General features: G+C 43.9%; 1 protein-coding gene across 1 annotated transcript in view; it reads right to left on the reverse strand.

The window, feature by feature from the left end:
* The window catches only part of LOC139412090 (whirlin-like), an 87,320-nt gene that overhangs the window by 8,621 nt on the left and 61,593 nt on the right, over window positions 1-17,106 (reverse strand). Inside the window, exons 5-9 of the mRNA XM_071158885.1 lie at window positions 9,356-9,392; window positions 4,965-5,147; window positions 4,341-4,544; window positions 1,509-1,583; window positions 494-1,265 (exon numbers count right to left, since the gene is read on the reverse strand). Of these exons, the coding sequence (XP_071014986.1) occupies window positions 494-1,265; window positions 1,509-1,583; window positions 4,341-4,544; window positions 4,965-5,147; window positions 9,356-9,392 (1,271 nt within the window). The remainder of the gene's footprint in view (window positions 1-493; window positions 1,266-1,508; window positions 1,584-4,340; window positions 4,545-4,964; window positions 5,148-9,355; window positions 9,393-17,106) is intronic.

Raw genomic sequence — 17,106 nt, forward strand, 5'->3', positions numbered from 1 at the left:
TGTTGACTCCATTGCTTCCCACAGTTGTGTCAAGTTGGCTGGATGTCCTATGGGTGGTGGACCATTCTTGATACAGACGGGAAACTGTTGAGCATGAAAAACCGAGCAGCGTTACAGTTCTTGTCACACTCAAACCGGTGTGCCTGGTACCTACTACCATACCCCGCTCAAAGGCATTTCAATCTATTGTCTTGTACTTCCACCCTCCGCATGGCACACATACACAATCCATGCCTCAATTGTCAAGGCTTAAAAATCCTTCTTTAACCTTTCTCCTCCCCTTCATCAACACTGATTGAAGTGGATTTAGTGACATCAATAAGGGATTATATCTTGCACCTGCATTCACCCGGTCAGTCTATGTCATTGAAAGAGCAGGTTTGTCTAATGTTTTGTACACACAGGGTTCAAGCATGTAAAGTGATACACACACAGAAACACGGGCAGGTACGCACAAAAATACATAGACACACAGACACACATTGACCTTTACCTCTCTGCTGGGGCTGGGGCCTGACCTCAGCAGTCAGTCTGTGTACGCCTGCCATGACACACTGACCTCCCTGGCTGAGGGAGGGAGAACAGGGAGAGCAGGGTCTGTCTGGGCTACATGGGGGCGGCTTCAGGACAGTGAGAGAGGGACAGGGCGAGGGACAGGGGGACAGACATGGGGAGAGACCAGGGGAGGGACACGGTGAGAGACAAGGGGAGGCAGTCTTTTGGGAGGTAGCAGGCTTCTCATGGGAAGAGGATCTGAAGATGGGGTGCTTGATGGTCGTCTCCTGGGTTGGAAGAGCAGAGGGGAACCACAAGGGGTTGTGATCAAGGGAGCAGGTATGGTGGCCAGAGCTAGGGCAGCCTTGGTGGGGGTGGTGGTCAGAGGTGGGGGTGGAGATGTGGAGGGAGTTTTGGCAGGTGTGGTGAAGAGAGTTTATGGATGCCTGATGACCAGATCTTAGATTGGCACTGTGGTTGGTGCCAAGGTTGGGGTTGTTTTGGTGGCCAGGGTTGGGACAGGTGTGATGGAGGCCAGAACTAGGGGAGGTGGAGGTTTGGTGGTTGGAGGAGCTGAAGGCTTTGAGGGATTTGTGGTGACATTCCTGGTGTAGCCTGGTGGGGGCAGTAAAGATCAGGCCAGACTGGGAGTGACTGGATGAGGGACGCTTGGAAGGGTCCCTCTCCTTGGGGTTTCTCGTCTGGGTATGGCCGGAGGGAAGTGATGGCTTGAAGGACGGAAGAGATTCAGCTGTAGACCGCACTTCTTTCTAGAAACACAAAAGGACATCGCTTGTACCGAAAAGTGGTCCAAACTCTTTACAACCTCAGTCTGTCTGCTGAAGTTCACCAACAATGTTTTTAATGGAGAGACTCACCTTCAAACGCAACTTCACACCTCACCTTTAAATGCATTGTACACAAAGATTAGCATTTAAGTCTAATCTGCACATAATAAAACCTGACTATTATTTCCATCAAACTAGAACAACCTCAAACTCACACAGACTCACCAATGTAATGTCAGGTAGGACATTAGTGCGTACCCCTGGATCTTGCTCTACACTGTCACCATGTGAGCACTCATGCTGAAAGTGACAGACACAAGGTTTTGTGTGTTATAATATGACTTCACCTGTTTACTTTAACTTATCATTCAAAATAAACAGGCCCAACCATAGACTCACTGACCTGCATCCCAAAACAATGTTGTGTGACAATAATGTGCTGAAACATTAACCCAGAACCCGTGACTAAAGACTTCAATTATCAATTAACACAGGAAGTTAATTTAGTGCATACAATATAAATGAACTGCAATTACTTGTTTACTAAGGGTGTGATTTTACAGCTATAGTAATGAGGATGTCAACGAGGCCAATTATACAAGCACAGAATGGACCATGGCAATCAGCAAAACCAGCCAACCAACAGAAAACAACACTTTGTCACCTTGGACAATGGGGAAACTGACACGCACACACACACACACACACACACACACACACACACACACACACACACACACACACACACACACACACACACACACACACACAGTCACGTACAAACACACACACAGACAGTCGCACACACACACAGTGGCACACACACACACAGTCGCGTACACACACAGTCGCGTGCGCACACACACACACACACTAAGATGAACTACTGCTGAGCACACAGAGATATACAGTTGAAGTTGGAAGTTTACATACACTTTGGTTGGAGTCATTAAAACTTGTTTTTCAACCACTCCACAAATTTCTTGTTAACAAACTATTGTTTTGGCAAGTCGGTTAGGACATCTACCTTGTGCATGACACAAGTAATTTTTCCAACAATTGTTTACCGACAGATTATTTCACTTATAAATCACTGTATTACAATTCCAGTGGGTCAGAAGTTTACATACACTAAGTTGACTGTGCCTTTAAACAGCTTGTAAAATTGGCTTTAGAAGCTTCTGATAGGCTAATTGACATAATTTGAGTCAATTGGAGGTGTACCTGTGGATGTATTTCAAGGCCTACCTTCAAACTCAGAGCCTCTTTGCTTGACATCATGGGAAAATCAAAAGAAATCAGCCAAGACCTCCACAAGTCTGGTTCATCCTTGGGAGCAATTTCCAAATGCCTGAAGGTACCACATTCATCTGTACAAACAATAGTACGCAAGAATAAACACCATGGGACCACGCAGCCGTCATACCACTCAGGAAGGATCAGTACGGAAGGAGCGGTTCTGTCTCCTAGAGATGAACGTACTTTGTTGCGAAAAGTGCAAATCAATCCCAGAACAACAGCAAAGGACCTTGTGAAGATGCTGGAGGAAACAGGTACAAAAGTATCTATATCCATAGTAAAACGAGTCCTATGTCGACATAACCTGAAAGGCAGCTCAGCAAGGAAGAAGCCACTGCTCCAAAACCGACATAAAAAGCCAGACTACAGTTTGCAACTGCACATGGGGACAAAGATCGTACTTTTTGGAGAAATGTCCTCTGGTCTGATGAAACAAAAATATAACTGTTTGGCCATAATGACTATCGTTATGTTTGGAGGAAAAAGGGGGAGACTTGCATCATGTTGTGGGGGTGCTTTGCTACGGGAGGGACTGGTGCACTTCACACAATACATGGCATCTTGAGGAAGGGAAAGGATGTGGATATATTGGAGCAACATCTCAAGACATCAGTCAGGAAGTTAAAGCTTGGTCCTAAATGGGTCTTCCAAATGGACAAAGACCCCAAGCATTCTTACAAAGTTGTGGCAAAATGGCTTAAGGACAACAAAGTCAAGGTATTGGAGTGGCCATCACAAAGCCCTGACCTCAATCCTATAGAAAATGTGTGGGCAGAACTGAAAAAGCATGTGAAAGAAAGCCTGACTCAGTTACACCAGCTCTGTGAGGAGGAATGGGCCAGAATTCACCCAACTTATTGTGGGAAGCTTGTGGAAGGCTACCCAAAACGTTTGACCCAAATTAAACATTTTAAAGGCAATGCTACCAAATACGAATTGAGTGTATGTAATCTTCTGACCCACTGGGATTGTGATAAAATAAATAAAATCTGAAATATATCATTCTCTCTACTATTATTCTGACATTTCACATTCTTAAAATAAAGTGTTGATCCTAACTGACCTAAGACAAGGAATTTTTACTAGGATTAAATGTCAGGAATTGTGAAAAACTGAGTTTAAATGTATTTGGCTAAGGCGTATGTAAACTTCCGACTTCAACTGTATTTGGGTTCAGCTCTCAGTCACCTTAAAGATAATCTCTCCTCACAATGGTTTCAAATCCCCCCGGTCCACGGCTGAATAATCTCTGCTTTGTTGGAGCAAATGGCACCCTATTCTGTATAGTGCATTACTTTTGACCAGAGCCAGAGTCTGGCCAAAAGAGGAGCACTAAATAGGGAATAGGGTGCCATTGTGGATTCAAACACTGTTTTAACCGTTTCTATTACAGGGTGGCTGGGTCTCATTTGGATGGTTATAGAGTGTTTTGTAGAGTGACTGTGCCCTGGAAGAATGAGGTCCCATTGTACTGATCAGGGCCATACTGATTCAGTGAAACATCGATGCTACACTGGCACTGCAGCTCAGTAATCTCATCTGAAATCACTGCTCTCTCTCATTTGACACTGGTGCCAGATCCAATTGATGACAGAACATATTTTAAAAGGATGCCTGGAGGAAATCAAACACACACGCACCATAGACCTGAATAGGCATGCACGCACACGTGCACACACAGGGCTAATGGGGCTCTGGTCAAAGGTACTCCACTGTATAAGGAGTAGGGTGTCATTTAGGGTGAAATCTTTCCACTACCTTGGCAGAGCAGAGAGTGGTGGGGTTGGAGTGGCTGTGGCTGGCTGAGGGCTCTGTGTGTACACAGTGGCTGTGTGGATGCAACGTTCCTGTTTCTCCATGCCAGGCCTTCAGAGCCTCCCTCTCACGGTGCAGCACCAGACCATCATACACCTCCAGGTCCTGGGGAACCACCAGGCTACGCACCTCAGACAGCAAGGATAACTGTAGAGGAGAAACGGTCAACAAGTTACATAAAGGCCCAATAGAGTTACATAAATGCGCTCTCACAGTTACATGGAAGCCCTATGATGTTACAGAGGCCCTGTCGGTTACTTAGAGGCCCTATAGGTTATATAGAGGCCCTATGGGCTATATAGAGTCCTTATTTGACTTAGAGCAGGTGCTGTTCGTCAGAAAGGGTTCAATAAAAGGTGAAAAGGGAACTCCACACACTGCATTTATGCTCTCAATGGGAATTTATTGGACAGCGTTTAACTTTCGAGCACAAGGTTTTCATCGTCTCCTTTGACAAAGGGAACTGGAGGGAGGACAGGAGGAAGAATGGTGGACAGTTAGGGTGACCTATAGGGCGCCATTTGGGATGCTAGCTCAGATGTGCTGTCTCAGCAGGCTTTACAGTACCTTGGCGTGGGTGTTGAAGAGTTCAAACAGGGCCATAGCCAGGGGTTCCAGACCGATGTGTCCATCCTGGTACTCCTGCAGGTAGTAAACCATGGTCTGCCTCTCTGGGTCTGTCAGCAGCAGAAAGGCCTGCTCCTCCAGAGACACCTGGGAACCTGGGGGCCACACACCTCGACACACTGACTGTATCGAGGGAGGGAGAGGAGAGAGAGCGAGAGAGAGAGAGAGAGAGAACAAGAGGGAGGGAGAGAGAGAGAGAAAGAAAGACAGACAGGCAGAGAGTGGGAGGGAGAGAAAGAGAAAGACAGAAGAAGAGAGAAACAATGAATGTGCACTCTTAGAATTAAGGGTTTGGTTAGGGTACAGTATTGTTAACGAAAGGTACAAAGGACATACCTTAGAGTGTACCGCTACAGTGACAAGCGTTTGTACCCCTTTAAGAAAAATCTCAACCTTTATTTCTGAGCGCGTACAGAGTCTGCTGTACAGCATATCTCCTTTGCTCTCAGACATCCCACACACAGCAACAGCACACCAACAAGCGTTTCTCAAGATCTAACAATAGAAACCACTTCAAAGTCATCAGTGTTAGGGTGAGACCAATAACTGTATCATTGTTATTCAGCTGCAGCTTGAAATGACCATTCCGGCTTTAAATAGACCGGAACATAGAATATTGAGTACCTAGCCATTGATGGATCTTAAATACCATTCATGGTTAAACGATGGCACTCAAAATGATGCAGTTCCACTCATTCTAAAATGGGTGCCTGGATGAGAGCTGTGCGTGTATGTGGAGAGGACGTCTAACACAGATGGTTATGTTTGGACATCTGATATATCTGATATATGACATCTCACACCTTTTTGAGGACACAAAATGTTATAGACGCCTGGGAATGTGAAGCAGATTGTCAAGAGGAGCACCAGGAGGATGAATATGTTGCGGGGCCCAGAGAGTAAAGAGAAAAATGACAGAGACAGTTAGCAGGTCAGGAGCAAAGCATTGACTCTTGTTCCTATTAATTACTAAGGGGATTTGTCAGTCACGCCGGGCTCCTGTCCTGCGCGGTGCTGCCCTCACTTCTCCACCAGCAACATACTTAGCTCAGACCAGAGAAATTCCCAAATGGAAGCCTATTCCCGATGTAGTGTGCTACTTTTGGCCAGAGCCTCTGGTCAAAAGTAGTGCACAATAAAGAGAACAAGGTGCCATTTGGGAATCAATGAAGACATTCGTTTCTCCCCAAGGAGACCCTACAAGGGTTTACCCCGGTAGCATTCCAAGTAACACAACCCTGTGGAGTTTACGTGAGCTTCCATATTCTGCAGTGAAATCCATACAATGGAAGAGCAGTCACTTTTATGGTTACGTATCGGGTTTGAGATACAGTTGAAGGTCTACAAAGGTGTAAAGGAGAGTTGATGATGTGAACATTAGAGCATGACTAAGGACAGGGAAAACTGCGGAGAAAACACTTTCAGCATAATCAATCACAGAAAGTGTGATCAAGCACAGTATAGCTCTTTCGAGTCACCTCGGTCTCTGTCTTGGCCTCTCTATCTGTCTCTCGGTTTATCTCTCTTTCTCTCACTCTCTCACCATTGAGCTCCATTGTGAACAGAAAGCCAACATACAAATGTGCTTAGAATGCTTACAATTGGATCTACATCAAAGGACCTTGCTAAAATTAAACAGCTATTCATCAGGAATGAGTCCAAACTGGGTGCCTCTGGCGGTCTGCAACTAATGAGATTTGTAATTGGAGATTGGTGGTGAGAGCATGTTGATTTAATACAGGTCAGAGTATCATTTTAACAGCCGCAAGCCAGACTGACTGAATGCATTAGGGATACGAGGATGTGTCCTATGGGCTCTGGTCAAAGGTAGTGCACTATTTAGGGAATAGGGTGCAATTTAGGAAACAAGCCAAATAAAAGACATCCCCTCTTTGGAAACAAAGCTGCAACCATCGCAAGATTAGATGACACATTTAGGAACTGGTAGATGTGAATGTGTTGGTCTAGGTCAGAAGGAGGAAAGACAGAGCTTTTGTTTGCGTACCTGTATCATTTCACAGCAAGTGAATGTGTTTTTCTAAAGCTGGTTGTTGTGAGTTAGGTAGCATTGATATTGGCCATGAGTCCTCACTTCTCAGCAGGCGGCACCATAAGGTGTTCTCCTGCTGTTTTGACTGTGAGAGAATGGTATCTGTGTGTGTGTGACTGTGAGATTGGTTCCAGGGCCATTAACCTCTCTCTGGCTGCCAGAACTCACCATAGACACTGAAAAGCACACACACACACATACACACACACACACACACACACACACACACACACACACACACACACACACACACACACACACACACACACGTGTCTATATTGTGTGTGAAACCATTGTTGGTGCCATTGCGCTCCTTTGTGTCTCAACGTGTTTATGATGATTGAGTGTGTGTGTGGTGTGTGTGGCACACATGCGTGTTTGCTCAACCATGCATCTGTGTATGCATGCATGCTCGTGTGTATGATTGAGTGTCTAGGCTGTCTGTCATTGTATCCTGCCCCTCATCACCCCCATGGGACCACTCTGCAAGCCTCCCCAGGAGAGCCTGACTGGAGCATAGGTACACAGCACTCTACTCACAGCAGTAGAAGGTAAACCATAATACAAATGAAAGCTTCAGAACCTAGAATTGCTCAACCATCAAGTTGATATTTCTCTCACCAGACTCAGGGCACTCTGCACACTCACACAGTGGCTGTGAGAAGAGACTATTCCCAAACTGGAGAACATAAGGAGAACCTCAGGGTCTCCAAAGAAATGGATCAACTCTCTCTACATATCTCAGCTGATAAACACACTGCTTGCCCTAATAGTCATACTACTGTAAACTGTAATTCTACGTCATCTGTTGCATTGCATTTCTCTGTATTAAACTTTATAGATAGCGAATGCTCACGAGTAGCGTGAGGTTTTAGGGACAACAACAGTGACGCGTCATGGCTGAATACGGAATACAGCATTTCCTCCATGAGATTAGCTCAGTGTTCCCCTTTAATTAAAGATGACTAACGAAGGACTCTTCCCTCGCTTTTCTCTTTTATTGACGAGACCTGACTTTGAGTCGCCATGGTGATGGCGTCTTGTCAGGTGGCTGTCACTGTCCCTTGACAGGATCGATCAAAATGTCCAACTAAGGATGAGGTCATGGATGTTAGGAATGAAGTGAGGATGAAATTCAGCAACTCTTGGAGGACAGTGGATAAAAATGCTTCTTTATTGTTAAAACCACCACGTTTTGGCCTGTGAAGAAGGCCTGAACATGGAGAGTTGTTGAATTTCCTCTTCACTTCAGTGCCTCTTGTGCTAGGAAATAGAGAGAGAAAGAGAGAGAGAGAGAGAGCAAGAACAAGAGAGCGAGCGAGAGAAAGAGAGAGCGAGAGAGAGAAAGAGAGATAGAAGAGAAAAGCAGGGGTGAGCTACTCTTAACTGTAAAACGGTAAAACACAATATGTACATACAGTACCTAACCCGTGATGGTTTGTTAAAGTCCCATAACTTGAGTCACTGCTCTTCATGGTCAGATACCATCTGCAGTATTGATTTTCCAATCGAACTAGCCGCAAAGTGCCTCTCTTTCTTCTCTTCCAGTAAATCCTACTGTTTTCTATGTTTTCTGCATTTGCTACTAAATTGCATCCCATATAGCACCCTATTCCCTACATAGACCACTACGTTTGACCAGAGCCCATAGGGATCTAGTACACTATATAGGGAATAGGGTGCCATTTTGGGCCATAGCCCTGGTCTTACTTTAAGTACTCCCACTTTGAGCTATAGCTATTCGTACCTTAATGGTACTGTAAGATTTAGCGTGCATCCCAAATGGGACCCTATACTTTTGACCAGGGCCCAGAGGCACTTTGCGGCTAGTTCAATTTCAAAAATCCATATTGCAGATTGTATCCGACCCTGAAGAGCTGTGACTCAAGTTATGGGACTTTAACAAACCATCACGGGTAGCCCTGGTAGCCCACTATATAGTAATAGTCTGCCATTTGGGACACACACACTGTGTAGTTCATGTATGATGTGCTCAGCTGTCTGTGAGGTTAAAGGTACTAGAATATTAAGATTTAATCTGAAGATAGTGAACTGTCAGTCTAAAAGGCCTTAAGTGTGGCCAAATCTGGTGACCCCTCAATTAAGAGACCTATTATAAATGTGTGTATGCGATGTCCGTGTGTTCTTCACTTCTGATGTCATTCATTTGGGGTGGAGGAAAAAGAACTCGGATATTATACGTTTATTTATCAATGACGATATAGTAGCATCAAGTAGTATAGGAGTATATACTGTAAGTATGTAGTAGAATTTGACTTACCTTTCCTAATACAGGTGTAGCCCGCGCTGAAGATGGCCTGCAGCAAAAAACAGTAGAATATTAAAGATGCTCACATTATGAACCACTGACAGAAAACCTATTTTACAATAGCACATATAACAACCAAGCACAAATGACTTTGAAATATGTAATATGACGTGAAAACAACAGCCCGGAGAAAACTGGCAGAAGTGCTCCCTGTGCCTCAGCAAAAAGGAAGCCAACAGATGCATCCCAAATTGGCACACTATTCTCTACATACAGTGGTTCCTCAATTAAAAGTTGCGTGCGTAGATCAAATCACTTTTCAAATACACTTTCAGAATTCCATACAGGCAAGACGTTTTGATTGAGGAGATTCTAATGAATCTATTTTTGGCAAATAACTCTCAGAATTGTTTCCAAAAACTTTTTTCCACGTGAGTACTGGTAGCATTAGCCATCGGGAAAAATATCCTTTCTATTTTATTCTGTTATATTCCATTTTATTGTTACTGTAAAATGTGTGTGTGTTGATTACGGTAGGACAGGGGAATATTACACTGAACAAAAATATAAACGCAAAATGTAAAGTGTTGGTGCCATGTACAGTGCCTTGCGAAAGTATTCGGCCCCCTTGAACTTTGCGACCTTTTGCCACATTTCAGGCTTCAAACATAAAGATATAAAACTGTATTTTTTTGTGAAGAATCAACAACAAGTGGGACACAATCATGAAGTGGAACGACATTTATTGGATATTTCAAACTTTTTTAACAAATCAAAAACTGAAGAATTGGGCGTGCAAAATTATTCAGCCCCTTTACTTTCAGTGCAGCAAACTCTCTCCAGAAGTTCAGTGAGGATCTCTGAATGATCCAATGTTGACCTAAATGACTAATGATGATAAATACAATCCACCTGTGTGTAATCAAGTCTCCGTATAAATGCACCTGCACTGTGATAGTCTCAGAGGTCCATTAAAAGTGCAGAGAGCATCATGAAGAACAAGGAACACACCAGGCAGGTCCGAGATACTGTTGTGAAGAAGTTTAAAGCTGGATTTGGATACAAAAAGATTTCCCAAGCTTTAAACATCCCAAGGAGCACTTTGCAAGCGATAATATTGAAATGGAAGGAGTATCAGACCACTGCAAATCTACCAAGACCTGGCCGTCCCTCTAAACTTTCAGCTCATACAAGGAGAAGACTGTTCAGAGATGCAGCCAAGAGGCCCATGATCACTCTGGATGAACTGTAGAGATCTACAGCTGAGGTGGGAGACTCTGTCCATAGGACAACAATCAAGTCGTATATTGCACACATCTGGCCTTTATGGAAGAGTGGCAAGAAGAAAGCCATTTCTTAAAGATATCCATAAAAAGTGTTGTTTAAAGTTTGCCACAAGCCACGTGGGAGACACACCAAACATGTGGAAGAAGGTGCTCTGGTCAGATTAAACCAAAATTGAACTTTTTGGCAACAATGTAAAACGTTATGTTTGGCGTAAAAGCAACACAGCTGAACACACCATCCCCACTGTCAAACATGGTGGTGGCAGCATCATGGTTTGGGCCTGCTTTTTTTCAGCAGGGACAGGGAAGATGGTTAAAATTGATGGGAAGATGGATGGAGCCAAATACAGGACCATTCTGGAAGAAAACCTGATGGAGTCTGCAAAATACCAGAGACTGGGACGGAGATTTGTCTTCCAACAAGACAATGATCCAAAACATAAAGCAAAATCTACAATGGAATGGTTCAAAAATAAACATATCCAGGTGTTAGAATGCCCAAGTCAAAGTCCAGACCTGAATCCAATCGAGAATCTGTGGAAAGAACTGAAAACTGCTGTTCACAAATGCTCTCCATCCAACCTCACTGAGCTCGAGCTGTTTTGCAAGGAGGAATGGGAAAAAATTTCAGTCTCTCGATGTGCAAAACTGATAGAGACATACCCCAAGTGACTTACAGCTGTAATCGCAGCAAAAGGTGGCGCTACAAAGTATTAACTTAAGGGGGCTGAATAATTTTGCAAGCCCAATTTCTTCAGTTTTTGATTTGTTAAAAAAGTTTGAAATATCCAATAAATGTCGTTCCACTTCATGATTGTGTCCCACTTGTTGTTGATTCTTCACAAAAAAATGCAGTTTTATATCTTTATGTTTGAAGCCTGAAATGTGGCAAAAGGTCGCAAAGTTCAAGGGGGCCGAATACTTTCGCAAGGCACTGTATCATGAGCTGAAATAAAATATCCCAGAAATGTTCCATAGGCACAAAGCTATTATTTCTCTCAGATTTTGTGCACAAATTTGTTTACATCCCTGTTGGTGAGCATTTCTCCTTCGCCTAGATAATCCATCCACCTGACAGGTGTGGCACATCAAGAAGCTGATTAGACAGTATGATTATTACACAGGTCTACCGTGTGCTTGGGACAATAAACGGCCACTCTAAAATGTGTAGTTCTGTCACACAATACAATGTCACAGATGTCTCAAGTTTTGAGTGAGCATGCAATTGGCAGGAATGTCCACCAGTACTGTTGCCAGAGAATGTAATGTTCATTACTCTACCATAAGCTACCTCCAATGTTATTTTAGAGAATTTGGCTGACAACATGTATGGCATTGTGTGGGCGAGAGGTTTGCTGATGTCAACGTTGTGAACAAAGTTCCCCATGGTGGCGACGGGGTTATAATATGGGCAGGCATAAGCTACGGACAACAAACACAAATGCATTTTATCAATGGAAATTTGAATGCACAGAGATACCATGATGAGATCCTGAGGCCCACTGTGAGGCCCATTTTTGTAAGGTATCTGTGACCAACAGTTGCATATCTGTACTCCCAGTCATGTGAAATCCATAGATTACGGCCTAATTAATTTATTTCAATTGACTGAATTCCTAAAATGAACTGTAACTCAGTAAAATCTTCACATTTGTTGCATGTTATATTTTAGTTCAATATATAATCCTTATATAGTGTACAAAACATTGGGAACACTTTCAAAAGAGCCTCAATTCATCGGGCATGGACTCATCGGGGCATGGACTCTACAAGGTGTCGAAAGCATTCCACAGGGATGCTGGCCAATGTTGACTCCAATGCTTCCTACAGTTGTGTGACGTTGGCTGGATGTTCTTTGGGTGGTGGGCCATACTTGTTCCCTGTGTTGGGTAGGTTACTTTCTAAATGTATTCCGTTACAGGTACTAGTTACCTGTCCAAAATTGTAATCAGTAACTGAACTTTTGGATTACCCAAACTCAGTAACGTAATCTGATTACATTCAGTTACTTTTAGATTACTTTCCCTTTAAAAGGCATTAGAATAACACAAAAATCAATGTTAAAGGATGTTAAATCTTCTAACCCATCACTTTCTACTACATAGAATAATACAATTAAATTATATCTTTACATTAATATATATAATTGAAACTCCAAAAATTGATGTAGCAACTACAGATTGCACCTTTAAGTCTATCAAAAGTGTGAGAGCATTGTTTTTATCAGCATGAATTAGATTGAGCAATAAAAGCCCCACTTTTATTCCATTGGCTGGGATACCCACTGTGTATATGTTGCAAGAGTGCATTTTTCACAGGCTGTCGACTGGTTTCAAAAACAATGATTTAAAGGCAGTTTAAACTTCTTGAATTCATCCATTATTGGGTTCAAATACTGGTCTCTGACTTGTGGTCAGACTCACTCAGGTGGAACCACCTTAAATGTTAGCCTTTTTTCAATGCTAATATATATGAATGTCATTGAAAAAAACAGAAGTGTCGAGGATTTTTTTTCGGAAACATCCTTTCTGAATTTAAAAGTAATCCTCGATGCAGTCATCTAGTTTTTCTAAAGTATCTGTAATCTGATTACAATATTTTTTTCTGGTAACATAACAAATTACAGTTACCGATCGGTTTTTCCCCAACCCGTTTTTCCCCAACATACATGGGAAACTGTTGAGTGTGAAAAACCCAGCAGCGTTGCTGTTCTTGACACACTCAAACCAGTGCATCTGGCACCTACCATACCACATCCAAAGGCACTTAAATCTTTTGTCTTACCCGTTCATCATCTGAATGGCACACATACACAATCCATGTCCATACACAATCCATGTCTCAAGGCTTAAAAATCCTTCTTTAACCTGTATCCTCACTTTCACCTACACAGATTGAAGTAGATTTAACAGGTGACATCAATAAGGGATTTCACCTTGGTTCACCTGGTCAGTCTATGTCATGGAAAGAGCAGGTGTCCTTAATGTCTTGTACACTCAGTGTATATCAGAGTGATCCGCCGTTGATACATTTTAGTAAAGCTGGTGGTTAAATGCTGACATCTAGCACACCTAGCTAAGCTACTTTGTACAAACAACAGTCAATTACATTGTTACAAATCAAATCTAATTTTATTTGTCACGTGCACCGAATACAACAGGTAGACCTTACAGTGAAATGCTTACTTACAAGCCCTTAACCAACAATGCAGTTAAGAAAAAAAAGTTATAAGAAAATATTTACTAAAATAAACTGAAGTAAATTAAAAAAAAAAAAAACAATTACATAAAAAATTAAAAAATGTAAAAAATTAAGGAGCAACAATAAAGTAACAGTGGGCGAGGCTATATACAGGGGGTAGCGGTACAGAGTCAATGTGCGGGGGTACCGGATAGTTGAGGTTATTGAGGTACATGTAGGTAGAGGTAAAGTGACTACACATGGATAATAAACAAAGTAGCAGCAGTGTAAAAATGGGGGGACCTAGACTTGGTGCTCTGGTACCGCTTGCACGTGTGGTAGCAGAGAGAACAGTCTCTGACTAGGGTGTCTGGAGTCTTTAGCAATTGTTTGACACCCGCCTGGTATAGAGGTCCTGGATGGCAGGAAGCTTGGCCCCAGTGATGTACTGGGCCGTATGCACTGCCCTCTGTAGTGCCTTGTGGTCGGAGGCTGAGCAGTTGCTATACCCGGCAGTGATGCAACCATCATGCTCTCGATGATGCAGCTGTAGAACTTTTTGAGGATCTGAGGACCCCTTCCAAATCTTTTCAGTCTCCTGAGGGGGAATAGGCGTTGTCATACCCTCTTTACGACTGTCTTGGTGTGCTTGGACCATGTTAGTTTGTTGGTGATGTGGACACCAAGGAACTTGAAGCTCTCAACCTGCTCCACTACAGAATGGGGTTGGTCTCGGTCCTCCTTTTTCCGTAGTCCACAATCATCTCCTTTGTCTTGATCATGTTGAGGGAGAGGTTGTTATCCTGGCATCACACTGTCAGGTCTCTGACTTCCTCCCTATAGGCTGTCTCATCATTGTAGGTGATCAGGCCTACCACTGTTCTGTCCTCTGCAAACTTAATGATGGTGTTGGAGTCGTGCTTGGCCATGCAGTCATGGGTGAACAGGGAGTACAGGAGGGGACTGAGCACACACCCTTGAGGGGCCCCCGTGTTGAGGATCAGCGTGGCAGATCTTTACCACACCGGCCGGCCCGTCAAGAATTCAGACGTTACAGTTGTAGAGGAAGGTGTTTAGTCCCAGGGTCCTTAGCTTAGTGATGATCTTTGAGGACACTATGGTGTTGAACGCTGAGCTGTAGACAATTAATAGCATTCTCACGTAGGTGTTCCGTTTGTCCCGGTGGGAAAGGGGCGGTATGCAAATTGGAGTGGGTCTAGGGTTTCTGGGATAATGGTGTTGATGTGAGCCTTTCAAAGCACTTCATGGCTACAGACGTGAGTGCTACCGGTCGGTAGTCAAGGTTACCTTGGTGTTCTTGGGCACAGGGACTGTGGTGGTCTGCTTGAAACATGTTGGTATGACAGACTCGGTCAGGGACACGTTGAAAATGTCAGTGAAGATATATGCCAGTTGGTCAGCGCATGCTCGAAGTACACATCCTGGTAATCTGTCTGAAAGTTGACCTGTTTAAAGATCTTACTCACATCGGCTTCGGAGAGCGTGATCACACAGTCGTCCAGAACAGCTGATGCTCTCATGCATGCTTCAGTGTTGCTTGCCTCGAAGCGAGCATAGAAGTTATTTAGCTCATCTGGTAGGCTTGTCACTGGGCAGCTCGCAGCTGTGCTTCTTTTTGTAGACGGTAATAGTTTGCAAGCCCTGCCACATCCGACGAGCATCGGAAGCCGTTGTAGTTTGATTCAATCTTTTTCCTGTATTGACACTTTGCCTGTTTGATTGTTCATCCATGGCTTCTGATTGGGGTATGTACTTTGGTAGACCAGGGGGTTTGGTCAAGACGTTTACACAGATCAGACACGGACAGAGTAGGATAAACTCGGTTTCAAGGGTGTTTATTTAAATAATAAATAAAAAAGAAAAGGATAGGTCTCCCCTTTGAGACCCTCTCCGGGATACCGTCTTCTGGGCCCCGGGTCTTGCTGTATCCTGTCGGGATCGCAACTGCACTCACTCCTGTTCCCTCTGTAACCGTCCCCAACTATACGAGAGTCCTTTCTTCCCCCACTCTCCCTTGTGTGCTGCCCTTCTGGCAGCTTTAAGGGCCGTGCACAGCTGGTGAGCAATCAGCCCTTGATTCCTCACCAGCTCCCAATCAGCCCCATTTAGTCCCGGCCGGAGAGCTGTCGAGACCTGGCACGTCCAGCAGATGGAGCCATCGCCTGGTGATGTATACTCCGTCTGTCACCAGGCCTCGACGAGTCTCTCCCTGGTGGCTGACCTGCTGTACGCCACAGTATGTATGGTCACTGTCGGGATGACGTCATCGATACATTTATTGATGAAGCCAGTGACTGATGTGGTGTACTCCTCAATGCCATCGGAAGAATCCCGGAACATATTCCAGTCTGTGCTAGCAAAACAGTCCTGTAGCTTAGCATCTGCGTCATCTGACCACTTCCCTAGTGAGTCAGTTGTAGGGAGCTGCGCTGCTGCGCATAATTTTCTATTAAGAGCGGTCCATGATCTCTGTAAAAAGCATGAAGTAATTATTTTGCCTATTGGCCTGCTCCAGATCAGCCATGTGAATCCATTTGCAAATGAGAAAATAAATGGGGGCAAATTAATAATGAAGCATTACCATCGAATTTAACCAGAGGGCCCCTTCCATGTTGAGAAATAGCCTCACACACATGCATCTTGGTTGTGTGTTCTGGCTTGTGTTTGGGAGGGAGGTAGAGGGAGGGAAAGAGAGGAGGGGCTCATTTCTCCCATTCTGAGGACCGGAACGAAAGCATAATCAGCGTTCTAACTGCCCCTTGTGGCGGTTTGGCGCAATGGCACAATGACTAGGGCTGTTGCGGTGACTGCATTACCGCCACACCGGTGATCACGAGTCACAAAGGCAGTCAAATTCCGGTAAATAGGCTTCTCCAAGCTCTGATGCTGCTGATGGTTATTAGTAGCCTACCAAACTTACTAACTGCCTGTTACTCAGCACTCTATTGTCCCTCTAGTCACTCTGACATCAATGTAAATATAATCGAAAATCTAATCAAACACGTCATGAGAGCCCATGAGCAAATGTTGCGCAACATTTCTATAGGCTATGCAATTGTGCGAGAAAACCTAGTGATGGCCTCTACTAAAAAGTGGAGGATCCCATCGGCTTTCTATAGAGTAGGCCGATTATATTTATTTCTCAACTTTAATAATATTAAGCACATTGTTTATCTTTACATCAGGAGTATAGTCTTCCTGGCTGGCATGAAAATGAACCACATGAAAATCGTCTTCCATTCGCTATTTAAGTGCATACATTTGAAGTCGGAAGTT

This window comes from Oncorhynchus clarkii, chromosome 6, assembly GCF_045791955.1.
Source record: "Oncorhynchus clarkii lewisi isolate Uvic-CL-2024 chromosome 6, UVic_Ocla_1.0, whole genome shotgun sequence".
Taxonomy (NCBI): Eukaryota; Metazoa; Chordata; class Actinopteri; order Salmoniformes; family Salmonidae; genus Oncorhynchus; species Oncorhynchus clarkii.